Source organism: Ornithodoros turicata, chromosome 2, assembly GCF_037126465.1.
Source record: "Ornithodoros turicata isolate Travis chromosome 2, ASM3712646v1, whole genome shotgun sequence".
In the NCBI taxonomy this organism is placed as follows: domain Eukaryota; kingdom Metazoa; phylum Arthropoda; class Arachnida; order Ixodida; family Argasidae; genus Ornithodoros; species Ornithodoros turicata.
In genome coordinates this window covers 91973169-91994647 of record NC_088202.1, presented here as the reverse complement: position 1 = coordinate 91994647, position 21479 = coordinate 91973169, and the positions used below count along the sequence as shown (strand labels likewise).

General features: G+C 47.1%; 1 protein-coding gene and 1 long non-coding RNA gene across 2 annotated transcripts in view; one reads left to right on the top strand and one right to left on the bottom strand.

Annotated features, from left to right (window-relative positions):
- The window catches only part of LOC135385783 (uncharacterized), a 32725-nt gene extending 13409 nt beyond the window's left edge, over positions 1-19316 (bottom strand). The window contains exons 1-4 of the long non-coding RNA XR_010420495.1: positions 19241-19316; positions 2151-2318; positions 1887-2056; positions 1195-1308 (exon numbers count right to left, since the gene is read on the bottom strand). This is a non-coding gene — a long non-coding RNA (uncharacterized LOC135385783). The remainder of the gene's footprint in view (positions 1-1194; positions 1309-1886; positions 2057-2150; positions 2319-19240) is intronic.
- The window catches only part of LOC135385779 (uncharacterized), a 91557-nt gene continuing 74685 nt past the window's right edge, over positions 4608-21479 (top strand). The window contains exons 1-3 of the mRNA XM_064615292.1: positions 4608-4767; positions 16271-18420; positions 20237-20361. Coding sequence (XP_064471362.1) covers positions 4616-4767; positions 16271-18420; positions 20237-20361 — 2427 coding nt within the window. The 5' untranslated portion in view covers positions 4608-4615. The remainder of the gene's footprint in view (positions 4768-16270; positions 18421-20236; positions 20362-21479) is intronic.

Sequence of the window (21479 nt, the reverse complement as noted above, 5' to 3'; positions counted from 1 at the left end):
AATGAGATGGAATCTGCAGGCGCCCTTAGGACAACCACCCTGCACCATGTCTTTCCCCCTTTTTTTCTTTTTTTAGCAGTTAATTACTACTACTACTAGACTGTGCAGGTCAGTGCGCACATTACATGATGCACAAAGGTCCGATGGCGCACGGCCAAGACGCTGCCTCATAACTGGGGTAAATGCAGCATTCAGCTGCATACGGTGAAGAAGAGACGCGTAGTGTCGCGGAAGGCGGCCAAAAATTCTTGCCAAAATCACGTATGCAGCAAGAATTTTTCGTGCACTTGGAAAATACTACACCAGTTCAAAGATCCGTACGATTCATGCATGACCACGGGCATAAGGCTGAGGACATGTTCAAAGTTTCAATGAGTTTCCTCGACGCACATGACATACGCAAAAGGTCTGGCGAGCAGTGTTACGACAATGCTGTGTCCGTGAGTGGAAAGTACAAAGGTCTTCAAGCACAGGTACAGCGGAAAAATCGTCTGGCTACATGGGTTCCTTGTCCAGCGCTCCCTCTGGATCTGGTGGCAAAATCAACTGCCAGGTGCCGCCCTGCAGCTGTTACCTTTTTCCTCGAGCAGGTATAAGAGTTCTTTACAGCATCCACACATAGACGACGGTGCTGAACGAATTCACCACAACGGTTCCCGGCGACTGCTCAGAAAAGCAGCTCGTTCCGGTACCTAAAAGAGTCATCGGCACACGATGGTCCTGCAGAGTGGACGGTGTGGAGCCTTAGTCAGGGGCTACTGTTTTTTCCCTACAAGTGCTGGAGATCATTGCTAACTGACGATGAAATGGGTAAAGTGTCACTCTAAGAAACAAAGGAGTGAAATGGGGAGCAATTGCCCGTTCTAGTCCCCTATATAGGCTGTAATTACTCCCGATTTTAGTCGCCTAACCCCGACATTTACTCCCCAGGACTGCAAATTGTCACTGAACTTCACAAATGGTCTTCCGAACGCAACAGTCTAAGTAAATATGTGCTCTTGGTCAATTTGATGGCATAAGGCTGTACAACTCAGCCTACTTCACAGCTTTCCACCCAAATAGAGTAAGAAACAGCTAGCGCTTTCTTTCTTCGCAAATTGTGCCCTATGTATGTCGCAATATTTTATATCACTCGACATATCACGGTTGACGGTTTGATTCAAATATTTTCATGCACGCACACGAATTACGTACCTGGGACTGTTAGAACAGAGCATGAAATGCCGTTCCTCGTTGAGATCGTTCAAAGGCTTTCTTGCCGCTTAGCTCGAAGCATTCGATCACTACTGCATGGTTGGAAAGATGCAACTGGAACAAGGGAATTTACTGGAGTAAGAAAGCGCAATCGACTATCTATAGTGTACGGCTGACGTCACTAGACTATGGAACAGCCTCGGATGCACGTTTTTGTCGTCCTTCAGAGGAGTTTTGCACAGATGACTTTCCCCCGGCAATAGATCAGTTTCCAGCTTCTCTTGATTAACAATTGGCCGTGCGTGGAGAAGTGTCGTCCAGGTTTGGTGTCTTCGGAGAAATCGGCATTCTCAGCACCGAAGACATCAACAACAAGGCAAGATGCCTGGCAGAAGTCTACAAAAATTTGTATGAACATTTTCCTGACGAGGTAGTACACGTCAGTCACTTTGCCAAGGCATTCTAGCAAGATGAATTTGGCGTAGAGAACAGTTCCTCTACACTCTGTTATATAGAGAAGGGAGTGAAGGAAGCTTTTCCTAATGTAGAGATTGCTATTGATCTAGATATAGCTCTGCTCAGGCATATCTCACTATGATGGTTAGCAATAACAATACCTGTGAGCGCTGATTTTCGAAAACTGAAGCTCAGAAGAACAGTCATCGGGCAACCATGACGCACAGCAGACTTACCTTGCCACAGTTATCCATAGAAAGGGACATTCTTAGACAGCTTGATTTTACAGAGCTGATTGCGGACTTTTCAGTAAGGAAGTCACGGAAGATTCCAATTTACGCTAGCAGCGTAGTGTAGTTTTCAATAGCGTGCAAGACAGTTGATGAAAGATCTTAGAAGATGCAAACTGAAAGAGCAAAGGTGAAGTAGGTACTCTTTTCAGAAACTGGGTAGTAATTAACAAACCAACCTCTGTACGTTGAACTTTTTCACGTACTTACATATCGCACGGAATAGTCGCATCCAGGTCAGGCATCTCCATGGACCTGGTCACAATTTATCCTTCTGAAGCACCACGAAAAGTACTGACCAGGCAAAAGGGCACCCACCATGTACGCTGCCCCGGGCCCCCACCATTGTAAATCAGGGTTCCGGAGCGAGCCGAAAACCTGAACAGAACACAGAAAAAAAAAAAAAAACGTTATTTTGGGGCGAACCGGAACGGGAAGAAAATCAAAACAAAATTTTATGATCCGGAGGGGAACCGAATATGTTTTCAGTTCTTGGTTCAAATGGAAAATTGAACTATTTGGCCCTTAAAGTAGCACAGAAGCCATTTTGAACACCCTGTTTTCTTTCTACGAAACTGTTAAGCAGGCCAGTAAGATGCACCATGAGAAGTAATTCAACCCACAGAGTCATAATTTTCGCAGAAATTGAATTTAAAGTACGCCGCATAAAGCGACCGTGCGCCACGGTGGTGGAGAGCAGTACCAGCCTGTGATCTCACTGTGACCTCGCGCTGACGCTACAGAGTCCGCGCTCGCTGATTGGTTCAGAGAAATGGTGTCTGCTACTCATCCGTCGTCTGCTACTCGGCTGTTCAGGGCTCTGAAAAAGCACTGCTCCTGGGTCGGTCGTGATTCGGTCGCTCCTTCTATCCCCAATTCTCCGAGGGAACTGGCAAAACTGGTTGCACACATGGTTGCACACATGGAAACCTTTCGTGCTGTTCGGACGTTTCCACACTTTCATCAGACGTCTTAATATGAATTTTTTTTATTGCCTTCTGTACTCCTTTAAGGGTACGTAACGCAATACCTGAAGTGCACAATATATGGCATCCATCGGTGTTTGGGAAGGAAACTCCAGAAACCTCACATTACAACAATGTGCAGGAGCGCAAGACGGGCGTCTTGTTTTTGTCTGTAAGTCACATGGTAGTACCTTGTAACCTCTCTATTTATTTCCCTCTCTGTTGGAAACGGAATAAAGGGATTATTTTCGCTGCAATCAATTATCCTTACACCATGCGAAACTGAACCGGTTCCAACTGGTTTCGAACCCTTATTTTTTTACTCCGGACCTGAACCGGAACTGAACCGTTTTCCTTGAACCCAAACGAAAACAGGAACGAAAAACCTTTCGGTTCGACACCCTACTGTAAATCCGGCACTGGGAGCAGCATAACAAGAGGACATTATTTTTGTGCTATGTTTGCTGGTCCGTAACAATGGCCCGCCACAATATACCAGTGCACGCGAAGGCACCAGCCATTAGGTTCTATCGGCGCAGTCCTGGAGTGAGGCCAGTGGTTGAGAAGCCCCATCACAACCCCCGAAACATTCCATCACCGTCGATCAGGACTCATGTACCAACTCCTCTGCCCCATGAGGGGGAAGGCTGAGCTTTGGCACCCACAGAGAAATAACTATAGAGAGAATTTAAATATCATCTCTACACCCTATAAGGCGTTCAACCATTACCGAACCCTTAATATGTTGCACTTGCTTTACTCTCGTAGATAAAAAGGCATTGTTGAAAGAACACGACAACGTCCGTGCATTGTCTTGTACTCACTACACGAAAGGCTACAAAACATGAGACCTGATGAGACACAAAAGATGAGACCTGATACCTATGTAAGAGCGCTACGCTGCCAACTCTCTCCACTAAAGTGAAGTGGATTCCTATGCATTGCCTGCTTCATTCAGCTGTGAGAAGCCAGTCACTGTCACCGGTGCATGCTTTCGCTGGTAGACGTTTTCACAAAGACATGCCAACCCTATATCAAGGAATACGCAAACACCAGAATGAAATTAACATCCTTCCTATCACCAGAGCTTTCCATTTCCCTCTCTCGTTTTTCACGTGCCGGAAGTACTTTGAGGATGTTTTTCCTCTCAGTACACAAGCCGAGCTCATTAGTACATGCAATGAGCAGTCTTGAAAGATGATTGAAAATAATTTTACACTACGCCTTATCGTGACCTGGTCGGGAACAGCACCATCGAGGCATTTATACTTGTCCTTCTGACCGTCGGAATGGCCGAGCGGGTTAAGGAGTCCCGCTCGTTGGTGGTAGCCAAGGTCGTGCTGAAGACTGGGAGGTGGTGGGTTCGAATCCTACCACCGGCTGTGTTGTCTCAGGTTTTCCCCGGGTTTTCCGAAGACTTTCCAGACGAATTAAAAAATACACTTGACCCTCGGAAATATGTACAAAATTCATAGAAGGAGAAAAATATTTTACCGTTCGAAGTTCCACGTGACGTGAGCCCTATGCCCCGCCTGCATTCCAACACTTGTTTGAACTATTCATAAAGCCTAAAACGAGGAACTGCAGTCGTAAGACATGTCATATAGTTCGGTTGATTAAACCACGAAGCTCGGTGAATCGTAGCATATATCTGACAAGCTACACTGAAAGTGACTCTTTTTTTTTTTAACCACTTTTGCAGGGGATGCAATGAAATCGGTGAAGCATTTTCTAACCTCTTTTGGCAATGGCAAACCAACTGAAGATCCAAAAGATGCAACGGATCGTAATCTGCGAAAGACTTTAATGCTGCCTTCACGCATCGACTTTCTGCCCTCCAAGAAAGAAGACGCAAACCAAAGGTACGTTAACACGCGACAGAAAATTAGAAGTCATTTAATAATTATATATCACAAAGACGGTTAATATTAGTGATGTCACGAACTTTGGTTCGCAAGGTTCGACGAACCTTCGAATTTCTTGTCAGTTTCGCAAAGGTTCGCAAAAGTTCGCAGCTGAATTTAGCTGATTTTTTAGCTGCTTTTTAACTTTGAGCGAAACGGACGAAAAGTAAAAACTCGAGCAATAATGAACGGTCACGTGCGCCCTCCTGTGCGAGGTACATATTTCTGCCCACATGAGCAATGAAAAAATGGTCTCGGGGTTTTTACATTATGCACATGAACAGGGCTGCGATCGACTGATGGTATAGTTGCATTTATTTATGCTGTGAGCTACAACACAGAAAGCAGAAAACGGTTTCTCTTGCCAATAAAATAGATATTTCTGATATTGCTGTTATTCAAGAAACCTCAGAAGAGGGTGCCAGCTGGCTATAAAACTTCGTGGTGCCTTGGATGACAGGTAAGCGACGAAAGTCCGCCCCAGACCAGAGCCCACTAGTGTTCTGGCTTCGTGGTAAACGTAGTTTGTACATTTAAGATTGAACTGCTAACAGTTTTGCGCCGTTGTCTTGCGTGCTTTGTTTTTCTTACCGACTGTCTGTTTACTCTGCGAAGGTGTATGTAGGAATGCTACGTGGTACAGTGTTAGGCGCAGGTATAAGTTTCTGTTGCTAGAAAAGTACAAATCGAAGGAAAGCTAACTGATTTATCGTACATACCGAGGAAGACATATTGTCTGATGTGATTAAGCCTAATTAGGCCTTGAGTGGCGTACGTTGGACTGTTTACGTTTCCGGGCAGATCACGCCAGCGCGTGCGCAGTGAAGTCGAACTTTCGCGAATTTTCGCAAATTTTTCTCAGAAAAGTTCGAAAGTTTCGAACTTTTGCGAACTCGAACATTGCCAGGTTCGTGACATCACTAGTTAATATGATAGCGTGACACATTGTACAAACAATGCAAAGCTTGATCGCGCAACAAAGGACCTATAAATATGGTAGACACGATGTTGGGTGTAGGAAAAAAAAAAAGACAGGAGATGAATTCGGATACTCCTATAAAACACAATATCTCATTTCTCCACCACCACTTCCGCCTTCTCGACATGGAGGCGATAAAACAGATAGACACAAGGCCAAACCAGCGGTCAACATAGTGCACAGTCCTAGCAGAGCTGGGCACGATACTTCAAAAATTGTATTTCCGATACCGATACAAGATACAGAACCGAAATTAATTTTCGGTGCAGATACTCGATACTGTATCGTCGATACTTCGATACATCACTGAAATCCCGAGTATAATAAGGCTGGTGTTATGAGTAGTGAAGTTTACATCACTGAAATCCCAATATAATAAACCTCGTAATATGATTAGGGAAGTATAGCGCACTCTTTCTGAAAGGGCTTAAACGTATCCGACCGCACGCGTTTAATGAAGATGCGCTGTCTGAGCAGCTAGCCTTGTTAGAACTTATTGGACTGAAGCCATGGGTACGTTGAAACGATCGCTTCCATAAGAAGCCTAGCAAAAAACAATTCTTTAAGATAATGTTCTTCATGCGTACCGGCCTCTGAGCACTTGACTATACAGATGGCACACCGGAGTTCGTCAGCCATAGCTTATACTTGATTTTCTTAGATGGCCGTTGTGAATTGTGAGCTGTAGAATGGGTTACAGTGCTCAAGCCAAGCCGGCGGCTATTCTTTCAGCATGACATACGTGGAATCCACACTTCAAGTTAAGTGGACGTGCTCTTGCGCACTGAGCAGGGGGACATCGGGCAGCGCGGTTCCAGAAGCCGTGAGGTTGGTCCTCTGTAAGGCAAGGCCGCTGTGGATGACGCCGAGCGTTTTCGGCGCGCCCACCGTATATAGAAAGAGACGGAAGAGACTTTTCTGGAACCAACTGGAAGCCGCGGGTGCCTGCGTCCCAGAGCACCAGAGAGCACGGCCCAGGGCCTCCTCTCCCGGCGACCTTGACGATGGAGTGCGCGCGCGGACGTAAGCTTCGAGCGAATTTATGGTCGACATGCCTACACCGCTGCGGCCTGGCTTGTACTAGCGCATGAGCGAGTGCCGCCGACCCTAAGTCTCACAAGAGCCTCAATATTTGAGTCTTTTTTTAGTATCGGGTATCGTTAAAATATACGATACACTAAAGATGTATTTTCGATACCGATACTCCCAATTTTTTGCACGCGATACCTAATACCAATACACAACAATATACACAACAATACACAAACTGCATCGAAAGATAGTATCGAAGATACATGTATCATCGATACTGCCCATGACTGAGTCCTAGTAACCCGCCTCCAATGCACGACCCTGTATAAAAAGTTACAAGTGCAGTGCAGCATCCCTCTTGGCAGATGACCAAATACCCAGCACTTTTACGAAGTCGAAGTTTCGGTTGTCCAATCGGCCCTTTCAGATGCATATCGGGAACAGTGTACGAGAATGTACTCAGTGTTTTCCAGAAAATGAACAGTTCCTTGAATCACCCTCCCAACTTTACGGAATTGGCGCCCGTGGGCGAAATGCCGAATTTCAAGTCCTTGTCTACTAGATGTAGCAGTGAAGAGTGACTTTCGCCATGTATAGTCATTGCCGTCTAGACAAAGTGTGTGTTAGAAATCTCAACAGGTCTTCCACATCTACCTTGGAGTATGGCACTATAGATGTTTCGACGTGGACAGATTTGCAAGCTCCGCTACTTCATCAGCCGCTTCATTTCCCCGTATGGCGGTGTATCCAGGTATCCATTGTAGTATAGAATGTCATGACCGCCATCTCCGGATAGCTTGTAAACAGTCAAAATATCGTGGACTATGGGCGCCATACATACTAAGGTAGAGAAACGGTTTAGTTGGTAAGTCCTACTTAAACTTTTACGCAGCAGAGAGACAAGGACAGAACAGAAAGAACCAGATGGGAAGGCTGCGTACTCACAACGAAGCGAAATTTTTATCGAGATAATGTTTCTCGATAATGGTTTCTAGTGTTCACGTGTTTGTGATATGCCTACGCCATGGAATTTTGCTAATTAAGATTGTCAAAAACAAAAATTTCCTTTAGTTGTCAGTACGCAGCAAAGTATTAAGCCATACGTACATTACATAAGAATGATACAGTATGGCTGGAAGTTCGGCCTTTGAATCACTATATATACCCATTGCACTAGGGACAGGCATACGAACACACATTGAACAAAGAGCAGTATAGCTATTAGTTCTACTGTTGTTGAAGATGCTCTGTGGGACAGCCGTGTCCTTCCTTCCCTGTTGTGTTTGGAGACAACAAAACCAGACGCTGACCCAATGGTGTCGTTGATCCATCTGTGAAAATAGCAGTCCTGTTGTGGTTATTCTACATCATGGATAGGCAGTACTGTCTCAGCAGATAATGGAGCCGACCTTCCGTGCACACCGGGCACAGTGACGCAAACCTTAGGTATATACAGTCACGTCTCGCCTATCCGGAGTTCAGATATCCGGAAAACTCGTCATCCGGACCACATTACCGGGAACGAACCTGCTACCATTGGATTTTGTCTTGGTTATCCGGAATTCGTTATCCGTATCCGGACAGCAAGTACGGGGACCAATCTTACAGGACTTATTAGGTCAATCTGATTCGCTTATCCGGAAAAGTGTCAACGTCCTCTGTGCCTGGCGCGTGCTGTGTTCGCATTATTCCGGAAAAGGGTCACATCTCACCGGGGCATTCTGTACTGTTTGACTACCCTTTCTTCAGAGGTCACTCCCTTTTGGTGTGTGCGGGGGCACGGTAGAGCGCATGTGAATGTCAATGTCCAGGCCATCCGGAAGCATCACCTGACTTTTGGCCTACGCCAAAGACATTTGCAAAAAGACAAAAACATGTGCGCGGGACCAACTTTCTGAGACATTACCCCTCTTTGAACAGTAGGCTGAACCTGTGTGCTGTGTGTGTGTGTTTGTGTGCTGTGGTTTTGCCTACCGTTCTGATGTCTTAGTGACTCCACTGACTATCGACCCTATTTAGCATCGTTCATCACCTCATCATCAGGACACATCTCATCCTGCCCATTGTGCCTTGGGGTAGTGGGCCGCACCTTATGTGGCGGATTTCCCCATTCATTATCATTAATTTATTTGTTGTTGTTGTTCAACAGTAGGGTGACGTAGCGGGTGCCGTGGCTACGACCAAAATTCTGTCACACGCGTGCCTACTAATTTCGAGCAGCTCACTTGGTATGGATTTTTGAAGTACCGATATTTTAATTGTTTCCTTTTCTGGAGCTTTAAAGATGTCTCCCAAAATTTTCGGGCTTTCCCGGGATTTTGCTTGGTTCGGTTATTCAGACATTCGTTATCCGGACGAAAAGGGACGACTCCCGAGGTGTCCGGATAATCGAGACATGACTGTAGTATGAGCCTCCAAGGGGGAGGCTTGGTGGATGCTGGGCCGTTGGTGGAGGCAGTGTCTTTGGCAACGCTCAACGATATGGAACAATAGCTGTGAGAAAACGGGAGTTGCGTAACTTTACGTGTTAGTGGGTTCCTATGATTCTGCGTACAGTGACGGGTGTAGTGCCGCACTGTTTCTTGCGTTCACAGTATATGCATTGGAAGTTCTCTTGCGGAACGCAAAGCCCGACGAACAGGTCTGCTTCAAGACATTTCAGCAGCACGACGTGCATCACGGCTTGTCGAGAAGGAACTAGAGGCTGTGGATAGAGGGCGATGGCGCCAGTTCTGCGCCGGTCTCTCGCCTTTTGCTCGTGCCTCCAAGGTCTGGCGTGTAGCCCGGAGTCTGAAAGAGAACCCTTCTCCTAGAAATCCTTTGGGTGCGCTCGCTTTGTCTCTCAAGAAATCTGAGGCAGGTGTGGCACACGACTTTGGTAAGAGTATCTCACCGAATACAAAAAGGGATGCCATTGTGCGTACTTTTGGGGCAGACAATGTGGTAGGATTGCCATGATGACGTTGAACAGCAGGGGGCTCAGAACTCCGCCTTCCGGCACTCCACTTGAGAGATCGTGATGATCACTACCCGCAGGCTGAATATTTCATGACTATACTTCTGCAATCCCAGAAGCCATTGCTGGTAGACAGCTGGTGATCAACGACATGATGGACATGGATTTTTCAGTTGCAGAATTCTGGGCTGCCGTACGCCTCTCACGTGCCAACTCCTCGGCAGGTGCAGACAGCATCACTTATCGGGCCATCCGAAATCTTAGCGATGCGCGTATTTCCTGTCTGCTCCATGTCTACAACACCTCATTGAGAAACGGGGAAGTGCCGGCGAGCTGGAAAGATGCGTTAGTTGTCCCTCTGTTAAAGCCGAGCAAGCAACCTTCTGATCTCTCCTTCTTTCGTCCTGTCAGCCTGACAGTCTCGGTAAAGTTTTGGAGCGAATGGTGGAGCATAGGCTAGAATGGTGGCTTGAGGGACATGGAGCTTTCCCTGCAGAGATGACAGGTTTCCGTCGCCATTGCAGCGCCATGGATTCGGTCCTCGACTTTGTCACCTCCGTCGAACAAGCCAACAGCCAGAAGAAAATTGTCATGGCGGCTTTCCTGGACGTCAAAAGAGCTTACGATACAATCAGTCACCCCTTTGTGCTGCACGCACTGCTGCAAGCCCAGGCCGCTGACAAAGGTTCTTGTGGCTGGCGGATTTTCTGCGCGACAGAGCACTCTCTGTTCGCACGCATAAGGGGTCCACGCCGAAGATTGGTTTAGCTCATGGGTTACCACAAGTGAGTGTCTTAAGCCCAATTCTCTTCAATCTGGTAATGGCAGGCCTAAAGTCCTGCGTTAGCCGAAGAGTTAAAATTTCCATCTATGCCGACGACATTTGTATTTGGACTATTGAGACATCAAGGCCAGCCATACGCCGTCGTCTTCAGCTTTCGCTGGTTAGGATTTGGCGGTATCTCACTGAAGCAGGCATGGATATCTCGGCTGAAAAACCAGCAGCGCTGGCCTTTACTAAGAAGGATACGCGCCAGTGCAAGCTTTCCATTGGTAATACGCCGCTCGAACACCCAGATTTCTGGGCGTCATCCTGGATTCCAACCTGTCCTGGAAGAAGCATGTCGACTACTTAGACACCAAGGCCCACCGGTGGATATCTGTCATCCGTCACTTCGCCAGAGCTATGTGGGGAATGGACGAGAAGTCCCTTCTGGCCCTCCACCACGCTTTAGTTCGTGGCACACTTGTGGTCAGCCCCCCTGTCCTGCATGGCGTCTCCCAGACTCAAGAACAGCGACTTCGTTGTATACTTGCGCGGAGCCTGAGGATATGTCTTGGTGTTCCGAGAGCCGCGGAAACTCGAATGGTGATAGCCGAAGCCCGTGAGTTACCGATAGAAATCCTACGGCAGATGGAAACCATTCGCCATTACTTGCGCCTCAGAACGCACCACCGTCGTCATCCCCGGTCTAGCAAAAATCTATCGGCGAAGCCAAAGTGCTGTCTTCAAGTGTCTCATGTGTCATGTGTCAAGTGTCTCATGGAAGTCAGGCCCAAGCTTCCTCCGTTCATAATCCACCCAACAGTTCCCACAACCCCTCCGTGGTCGCTCGCGCTCCCATCACTCTCCCTATCTGTCCCTGGCCTCGAGGTTCCAAAGCATCAAGTGCCACCTTTAGTTCTTCAACAGTTGGCAGCGGACATGATGCACCTTAAATAGCGTGACCACACTGCAGTCTTCACTGATGGATCTTTCACACGGGAGTGTTCATCGTGTGCTTATGTCTGACGCAGTCTCACGTGGATATCGTCTCTCACATCGTACGTCATCAACATCGGCGGAGCTGTATGCCATTCTGCTCTTTCTGCAGCAGATATCCCAAGTTCTTCCGCGTGTCTAGGTGGTCTACACCGATTCGCGGGCTGCTCTGCAGTGTGTTGCATCCATGGGGCTTCATGGGTCGCTAGCCTCCATCGTAGTAGACATTCTCCAGGAAGTTCAGCGTCTACATGATGAAGGTCATCGTATATCCCTGCAGTGTATTCCTGGTCACTGCGAAGAGGCAATGAGGAGGCTGACAGAGTATATATAGCAACGGCTGCCCATTAGTCCACGACAGCCGTGCTCATTGTGCTGTCGAGGGGTGACAAAAGGACCCTACTAACTGCGTTGTTTCAATCCTTGGCTCTGAAGCAATGGCGCCGGGGTGTCACGGCTCAATCTCTCATGTATTCAGTGGACCCAAATTTGTCGTTTTCGTTCCCTGCCCGTTTATTACGCCATTTTACCTCCCTCCTGCGTAGACTCCGTCTCAACGTGGCATTCACCCCACAATTGAAGTGCATGATCAGATGCTGTGACAGAAGCCTCTGTTCCACCTGCGGCGTCGTGGCGGTCACCTAGCACATTCTTATGAAATGTGCACTCTACTGCCCGCAAAGGCGGATACTATGTGTTGAGCTTGCCCGTATCAGCAAGAGGCCGCTCAATTTAGCTGCCCTCATTGGCCCCTATGAAGATCCTGTGCTCCATCGTCGGGTTCTTCACCTGTTCATGGACTTCCTGTCGTCCACTGGATTGCTTCAGACACTTTAGTTCTTTCTTGTATTTTCATCCTTCTTTCATCATCTTCATATAATGCTCCATGTGCAATGGGGTAGGGTGAAACACCCCATCCGCGTGCAACACCCCACCGCGGTGAAACAGCCCATCTCATCATCATCATCTATTGTTTTGTTTTTGTTGTTGTCTCTGGCATCTGCAATAACTAGTACATTGGAGGTGGCACTTGGTACACCGAAGCACATTTTCAGGCTGTTGGCCTGAATTTGGCATCCTCTCTGATGAGTCGCATATCCCACGTAGTACGGGTATAGATGGTAGGGCAGCATCTGCCGTATGAGCGCTGTATGTATCGAGAGTAGAATCTCGTCGACATTTCCCAGCGGGAGCCCGTGATACGACGTATAATGTTGTTTCGTGCGTCGGCTGTTAGCAGCCCATGACCATCAGGGGCGGATCCAGACCAGAGGTGGGGAAGTTACTTTTATTATCTAGTGTACCGTTACTCACTACTTTTTCAAAATGTAACGCGTTACGTTATTCGTTACTGTTGTGGTAGTAGGTAACGCGTTACTAACGCCTTTACTTCTGATAAGTAATGCCATTACTTTTGCATTACTTCACCAGGAATCCTTATAATATGTACCACATTCTGGTTGAGTCACATAAGGGCATCTCGCAAATCAATACAAGGCACAAACAACGGTCACACGAACAGAACTTGCAGGTAGGATTAATTACAACGCAGAAGTAGTTGGTGTTGAAAATTTTCATTTGTGAGCTTCGCACGTATGGCTGAGAGGACGTCCTTTGCAGTGACGTGAAGAAAAATAGCATACGCTCTTTGGCTGCACGTTGAACATGTGTTTATAAGTCCCAAACGTCGCCACACCAGCATTGGACAGCTGTTTCGGCCTTATTGGGCCTTCATCAGCAATGCGTAGGTGAGCGACGTTTGAGCGAGTGGCGTCGGAAGTACAAATCCAAACCGTCAATCCGTTGGTACTTTGTCACTTGTTCAAGGGGAGAGGCTATTTTTATGTCGCGTTCTCTCCATTCGTCCAAAAAATACCAGAGGGAGAGAAAAATGAAAGTGGTGAACGCATAGGTGACATCACAACAAGTGTTGGTCAATAATCACTCTTTTGCGTTCTTCGTGTGTGCCGATGTGACCTTCTTGTCATTGCTAAAGAAATATAGAAAAATTCGGGGATTTTCCCGAATTCCGCAGGCACGGTCCTCAGCTGAAGCTTTCCAGTTTAGATAGTGAAGCAGTGTTCCCGAATACGCAGGAACGCATAACGCCGTTACGCGTTAGTTAGTAAAAATGTAATGACGTTACGTTACTCATTACTTTTCTCCCAAACATAATGCGTTACCATATTTCACTACTCGAATGTAACGCATTACTCCCCACCTCTGATCCAGACCCTCCGTTTTCTTTTTTTTTTTGGGGGGGGGGGCGGTTTCTTTGTCGGAGCGCGTGGTGGGGGAGGGAGGAGAGGGAAATCCAATGTATAAAGTGACGTTTTGGGGGCGATCGTCCCCCCTCTCCTGGATCCGCCACTGCCCATGACATACGCACCAATAACTACTTCCAAGAACTGTTGATGGGACACCCTCTTTATCGCCAGGTCATTAACGCTCAGTTGAAACAGTTCATTCTTTCTTTTCTTTTTTCTGCTGAAGAGAAGGGAAACAGTCTTCTCGGCGTGTACATCCATGCCTCTTTCGGTTAACAAGGCAACTGTACAATCTAATGCGTTCTGGAGGCGCCGCTGCAATGTTGGCAATTGTGCTCCAGAAGACCACGGACATATGTCATCGGCGTGCATGCCATTGTGCGTACTTTTGGGGCAGACAATGTGGTAGGATTGCCATGACGACGTTGAACAGCAGGGGGCTCAGAACTCCGCCTTCCGGCACTCCACTTGAGAGATCGTGATGATCACTATCTCCGTCTTCAATCTGCAGATACACTGTCCCTGGCAGTGAGGTAGCCTGGACTGCACTACAACGAAGGGACCAACCCCTGATCCCTCGGCAGTACAGAGCACTTCGATCATGGTTGTAGCTGACTGTATCGTAGGTATCGGTATCCGCATTTTGTTCGCAAATAAGCATTAGTGTCTCTGCCGGAGGAATCATAGAGCACGCAGTGAATCCAAAATGGCGTCGAAATGTGTCATCTCTTGTACTGCTGTGCCTTTAACTGCCTTTCATTGGATAAGTGCGGATGACAAAACGTTCCCAAGTATTTTGCATGCTGAAACGTGAAAGCGTCTGTAACAATATCTCCGTCATGCGGACATTTTCCTCAGCGGATGTGCGGATACACTCAATAACCGTGCGGATGTTGATATACCTATGTCAACTAGTGCGGTTGCGGATGCGGTCGCTGGTCTTACATGCGCGGGTACCGTGCGGTGCAGATACTGTCAGTGTTGTTCGCGCTCACCTCTAGCCATCATCGCGATCCCACGTCGTGAGAATGTACCACACGAAATGGTGTCATCATGCCCATACTCGGATACGTGTCTATTGCAAACAGGAACCCGCAGAATCACAAGGGTCCCACGACTTTCGAGGGAACGGATTGCAGATATTGCTGCGAAGGATGTGTATTCTGCACTTGTATCCTGCTGTGCTCCTCCTTCGTGAGAACAGAATGCGTATTGTGACATGATGTCTCTAGTGTTCGTTCCGAAATTGGAATTCGGAAGTGTAGTTTTTGTATAGCTACTTCAGGAGCACTTATTTCCATGTCCCGTTGCATATGGAAATGATCTCCGTCTTACTTCTTGTCATCACGAATCAGCAGAGGAAGTACCATGCATGTAGCAGCAGCTATCCGGTTATTCACAGGTAGTTTTCTGGTTCCTTACACATGGTGCTGTAGACAAATGCCCCTGCCTCTTTCCCCCCCTCCCTCCTACTTCCCTCTCCGGACTTCTCCCCAAGCAGGCAGACTGCTCGTCTACATTTAACGTTCCTAAGTCCAATGGTCCTATAAGATGTTTGCGCATAAGCGTACGCGTCTGTGCCCAATTCCAGGATCACACTTGTCCGCGCGTAGAAGTCGAAGGGACGTGCATGCAACCAGCAACGTTTCACCAAAGAGCTAAAGACGGTGGTGGCACTGATAGCGGTGCGGGGTGTCACATATGCTACTGCTAATACGCGACATTTAAGGTCAAATACACGTTGGTTTGGCTTCGCTGCGTAGGTAAGTGCGGCTCAACCGGCGCGTTATCTAGGCTATAGGCTATAGCCTCGGCGATCCCCTTCCAGTGTCGTAGTCAAGTTCAAGTGGCTTACGGTAGTCAGTACGTTCGCTGCACATTCTGTTGGATAGCCCTTCGATATCGGAGTACGGTTGCTGCTGCTCGGAGTGTAGCGCACTCGAGGACACAGAACATTTGCTCGCGGCATTGGATAGTCGTTCATCTAATATTGTGACAGCTGTGGGCGCTTCACCTTCACTCCTTAGCTGAAGCGCACTGGATGCTGTGATAGTATTTCTTACAGATATTGAAGCGGTAAAAAGTGGTTTGACCATCTGCGTTTGGGTTCTTTTATCTTAATTAATTGTACTTTGTTTTCTCACTTTCAAATTGTCAGTGTCCATGTCACATATATCTTGATCGAGTTATTTTTCTACTGTGTTTCTGTTGTATTTACACTTCTTTACCTTAGCATGCAGTTTTAAGCGCTATGGAGCAGCCGGCATACATGTTGATCTACATCGGTCTTTCTTTCTTCATCCACTTCCATTGTCACGGCTACGAGTCAATTTCTGACTTAATTCGGTAATCGATGTAGGAATAGCTTAACTTCGGACGTCTTTGGGGTTTTTGTTTGTGTGTGGGAACGTTTCATTGTTTTCCTAGACTGATTTCATTCACCACAAAACGATAATTTACTACAGGTCCGCAGACGCGCCGGAATTACATCCAGACATCCGCATGGTGACAAATGCAAATGGAAAACAGTTTCCTGTAATCTGCAATGTTCGTGGGAAAGAACCTGGAAAGGCTCCGCCGGCTTCGAGTGTGCCCGCTACTAGCTACGTTGCGCCCATCCGAAAGAATGACCTATCCGTCGTCCAGGCCGCAACACATCCGCGCACGGTGCTTTCTCGAAACGGTGTTGCCCTTCGTGTGTCGTCTGTCCCATCCCATGCCTCCACCAGTTGCGCGTCACACAAGTTCACTTGTAAAAGCTCGCTTCTCTTGTCTACAAACGATGCCCCGAATCGACTACAGAAGAATCCAGGTCCAGATCGGGGGGATAACTGTCTTCAAGAGGCGGCTACAACCTGTGTTAATGGATCACAAAGACAGCCTCAGTGCGCAACAACAACACAGCACTCAGTTGGAGACCATAATACTAATGGACTGCCCCTGGCGAGTGGATGCAGACAAGACGCGGTGTGGAATGAAACGTATGTGCCGAATACAATAATACTGAATCCAGGCATTCAACGAACTATGAGTGAGAGAACGGAAAGTGTTCCGGCCGAAGTAGTGAGCGATGCGCAGCCCCACACTTCTTCGTGCAGTGCGGTTGCACAAAATGATAAAGACAATAGTTGTGCTTCAAGTTGTGCTCTTCCCGCTACTGCGGTTGCCAGTGCTGAAAGGAACAAAGTTAGTGAGGTTGTGAAAGTTACAGGAGAGCCATCACGGTGGAAATCCGGTACGGGTAAGCCTTCGGTGAGCAAGCTAAAAAATCAATCAAAAATCCGTGCTCAGAAGCGCTTTTGGAACTTCAATTTTTCTCGATTTATGCTTTCGTGTTCGTCCTCCAAATTAGACTATTCACATGCCCGTGTGCCTTCCGAGGAGGTCAGGAGCTCTACGTTACCACGTATGAAGTCCAGCGAGTCTTCGTTACTGACAGCCCATGAAGTGAACAGCCTATTTAAAGTAACCTCGCTGACGTCCCTGCATGACTTGCCCGACGATGCACCCAAGACATGCTTCAGTCACGGCGATATACCAATGGCAGCCGACAACGCTACGCACCCTGCATTCTCTGAAAGAGTGACGTCCACAGCACGTGACACAGACTGCTTAGAAGAAAACGATCGCGAAAGAAGAAACACGAGCGTAGCTGATTCTGCTACTAGAGCTTCAGGAAGTCATCCCAGCTCTGAAAACAGCACAGAAAACTCCACAGAGCGACCTTACATTATGCCGCCACGAGCACTTAGGAAATACATCAAGACGAACTTTAGAAGGTTAAATATACCAGAAGCAATACACCCTGAAGCGAAAGCAAAAGATGACCCACAACAATGTAAAGGAGCTATTGTAAGCAACGAGGAAGGCAGCGGAAGTAACGGTAGCTCGCAACGAGTGGCGGAAAATGCTGGGAGTAAGAACGATTCCAATGGTATTCAAGATGTGACTCCTCAATTGGCCTGCTCACTCCAGGCTAAAAATGGTAACAGTTCCTGTACTAATAATTACGCTCAAGCAGAAGAAAAGGGTGATGTAAGAATAGCAAAGACTGCGCCTGCTGTACCCAGTGATCAGGACACCGTTACAGTACAAAGGAAGAGTGTCGATACGGGTAACCGTGCTACAAGGCACTGCGACAACAAAGATAAGACAACGGCGCCCCCACCAAAAATGGGTCCCGTCCCAATAATAAAACCGTCTTTGAAAGTAAACAGAGAGGTCCAGTGTGTGAAACTACCCCTTCAAAGTGACAGCCAGTATCCTTCATCGTGTTCTAATCAACGAGAAAACAAGAAGGGCAGTAATCCTCTTCAAGAGCGAGTGCCTAACACAGTAGTAGTTGCTGCCGCAGAATCTTACGATTGTCGGGACAATGCTGTAACAACAGCCACTGATCTCTCGAAAGAAATGCCGATAGACCTTCGTGTGAATAATGTAATAGTGAACGAAAAAGGAAGTCACGTGGAACTCGAAAGGCAAGTGGATGGTGCGAGCTGCAGCGATAGCATTTCATCGGTGGAGTCAGAGCTGACATTAGCGACGCAGAACTTCAGGGCGGCCGTACCAGCAGCGAGAAAGCTAAGAGTCCAGGACAACCCTACGTTTCCAGTGGGTACGTAAGACTCTGTTGAACACCCATAACTGACTAAATGTGACACCCACAGAATATCGTGGTATTCAACGTTCAATGTTCTCAATATTTTCTGCTTACTGTCGCATTATTTATTCACTACATTTAAGGCCAAATACTATTTACGTGTATATACTTTGAAGAAGACGTGGCACAGAGTCAAAAGGCGATATATGAGCGCATCTTTAATCACACATTGTCCACATTTGCATGCGGTAAATGTTTTTGTGTACGTCCGCACGCCACTGCTTAATTACACAGAACATCTATCTGCGTGTACTTCCCTGTCTAACGTGCCTCGCGGCGGATGTCGTTTCTATGCATCTAGTTTCATGCCAATTTGCTCGGCCTCATCGTAGGGCAAGGACTAGCAATTAGTTAATTCTATTTGGGCGCCGGACAAACTGATTGTTGATAATTAGTGCTAATGATATTAGAATGGAGCACGGCCCTGAGCAGAAACTACTTATGAACCTTTGAGATGAGCTTACCACAACCCGCTTATCACAACCATGAGTTGGTCACTTCCCAGAAATGTTGCGACTATTCATGCAGCACCGATAAAAGTTTCGGAATTATTTAATTGTGACGCCGTTGCGTACGTTGGCGCTGTGAGTATGCATTGCAGCTGAATTCATTTGGTCAGTTCGTCGCAGTCACCCTTGAGAAGCCGACACCAGGCGACAATTTTGCTGACGCTTAGGCGAAAACGTCACGACACCTTTCGAGGCAAAAAAAAAAAAAAAAAACGACGGGGGGATTCTAAGATCAGCGTATCAAAATCATGAAGCATAGTGCTTACGTGCTCCTGTTACACCATCAAGCGTACAAGCAGAACGATGTCTCTGGTGCAGCAGTCTTTCTGAGAGAAGGGTCATGTAGTCTTTCTTTATGCAGAGGAGAAACCCTAGAATAAAAATAAATTTGAGGCAATCCAAGTGTCGTATTATATTGCTAAATGAAGCTAACACTTATACTTATATTGGACTATGTGAGGCCTGGGGGACGAACTTTTCCTTCCTGTAGTTGTAGCGTAATTGTAGTGTAATTTCTTCTGGGGTCATGGTCAAACCAAATCAGCAACGGACACGTGCTACACACACGTAACATAAGATTCATTGTGTACGACTCACTATTATCTTTTATCTCTAGCATATGGGGTATAGGGTATCGGCAATCTCGATGAAACAACACATTCACCTTCGCTGAATTAAAATTGTTCCGTTTTCATTTTTGAAAGACTCACGTATTCACGCTGTAGTACACAACTTCAAAATTGGGGGGGAAAATGTGCAGGATTTTGTATCAGGATCCTCCAAACAAATGCAATTAACTTATTAAAAAAAAAAACGTTTGTGAGAGCTGTGAATACTAATCGTAGTCATACAAGCGACGAGACCTGAGCACTTAGGAGCATACGATGGCCTCAGTTAAAACCACCATTACTATAGAACTGGACCCGGCGTAACTACACGATACTGGCAGGTGCTGTGCACAAGCATAAATAGCTTCAGACTCTCCCGCGGCACCCTACGCTGTAACAGGGTCTAGGGAAAAGATGTCTTTATTGGAATTTGTGAGCCTGACTACTGCAGACCAGAAAGAGATGAGGACATTATAAAGTTTTCTCAAGAAGAGAAACAAGGCACACAGAGCAAACGATACCATACGCTCCCTACTGTCTTCCTCATCCTTAGCCCTTTCCGCCACGGATCATTTTCTTCCATTTGTTCATTGTTCCACAGTGAGATACGGTGATCTGCTGTTGGATAGTGACGATTTTCTTCTTCATTCTCAGGCACAGCAGCTTACACACGTTATCCGGGACCGAGAAAGAGCAAGAAGCGCTCAGCCGAGCGGATCCGCCAGCTGGAGAACGAAGTGTGGCTCGCGGAACGAGAGTTGCTGCTCGTTAAAGAAAGTGTACGTATCCACAGTGTGGCCATCTTGCCAGTTGCTTTTGCCTCGCATGCGTTTGGTTTTGGGATTTATTCTTCTGCACGAGCGATGTTGTAATGCATCGTATTAGGAAGGAAGGAAGTATGCCCTGCGATGCCTGCGTTTTCTGGCGATCTTGCAATATGTACTCTTCGGGCTTGTCAGACTCGCTGAGCACAGAGGCGGAACCGTGGAGCACTAATTTCGTTCATTTTCTGGGACTCGCTTAGCCGAAGATTGACCGTGCACGTGGGAGAGGGGAATGATGGTATCCTGATGCACGTAGGTGAAGCTACACCTTTGCCGGACGCGAACGCCGGATAAGATCTCCTTGTCCTTACCATGTTGGCCTGGGTTGTCGCAGACAGGACCGCAAGCCGTATTCTCTAAATTGCGCTTGTATGCTAAGCATTATGACGTGACGTGTATATAGGAAATGCGAGTGAGCGAGTGGTGTCAGGTGTACTCCACTGGAATAATCGAGATATGAATATCGGCCACAATCGTAGCAGTTAGAGAGATGTGGGTTCAATTCACACCGTCTGCACCCGCTGACGTTTCGTTATCTACACGTCCTTTAAAGAAAAAAAAACTTTGCAATTTGGGCGTCGCTGGGGCGGAGTGAGGTATGTAAAAAAGATTGTGCAGAGCGGTCCGCACCAGCATTGACGTGGGACACGGTTCACGACGAGAGGTCTGTCCTGCATCCGCGTGGAAATGTCCAAGTGGTGAAATGTTGTAACGATATGTTACAACGAGGACCGAACTCACAGGACGTTTGCTGTTATCTTGCCTATGGACAAAGGCAAACATCACCGTCGGCGCTACGTCATCCGTTTATCCTGTTACGTTATACTATTCGTCCAACTAGCATAAGTGGCATCATATCAATATATCAAAGCATATACAGGGTGCGTCACGAACCCTGTATGCAGGTACGTGTTGAAGGCATGTTGCCCTCTGTGCACAACGGCACGCAGCGATCCATCGGGCAGTCTTGGGTAAGTTACTTCTAAAAAGTAACTGAGTTACAGTTATAATTACTTTCTTGGTCGAATAACTATTTACAGTTGCTGAGAGAAAGTAACTTAGTTACATTACAG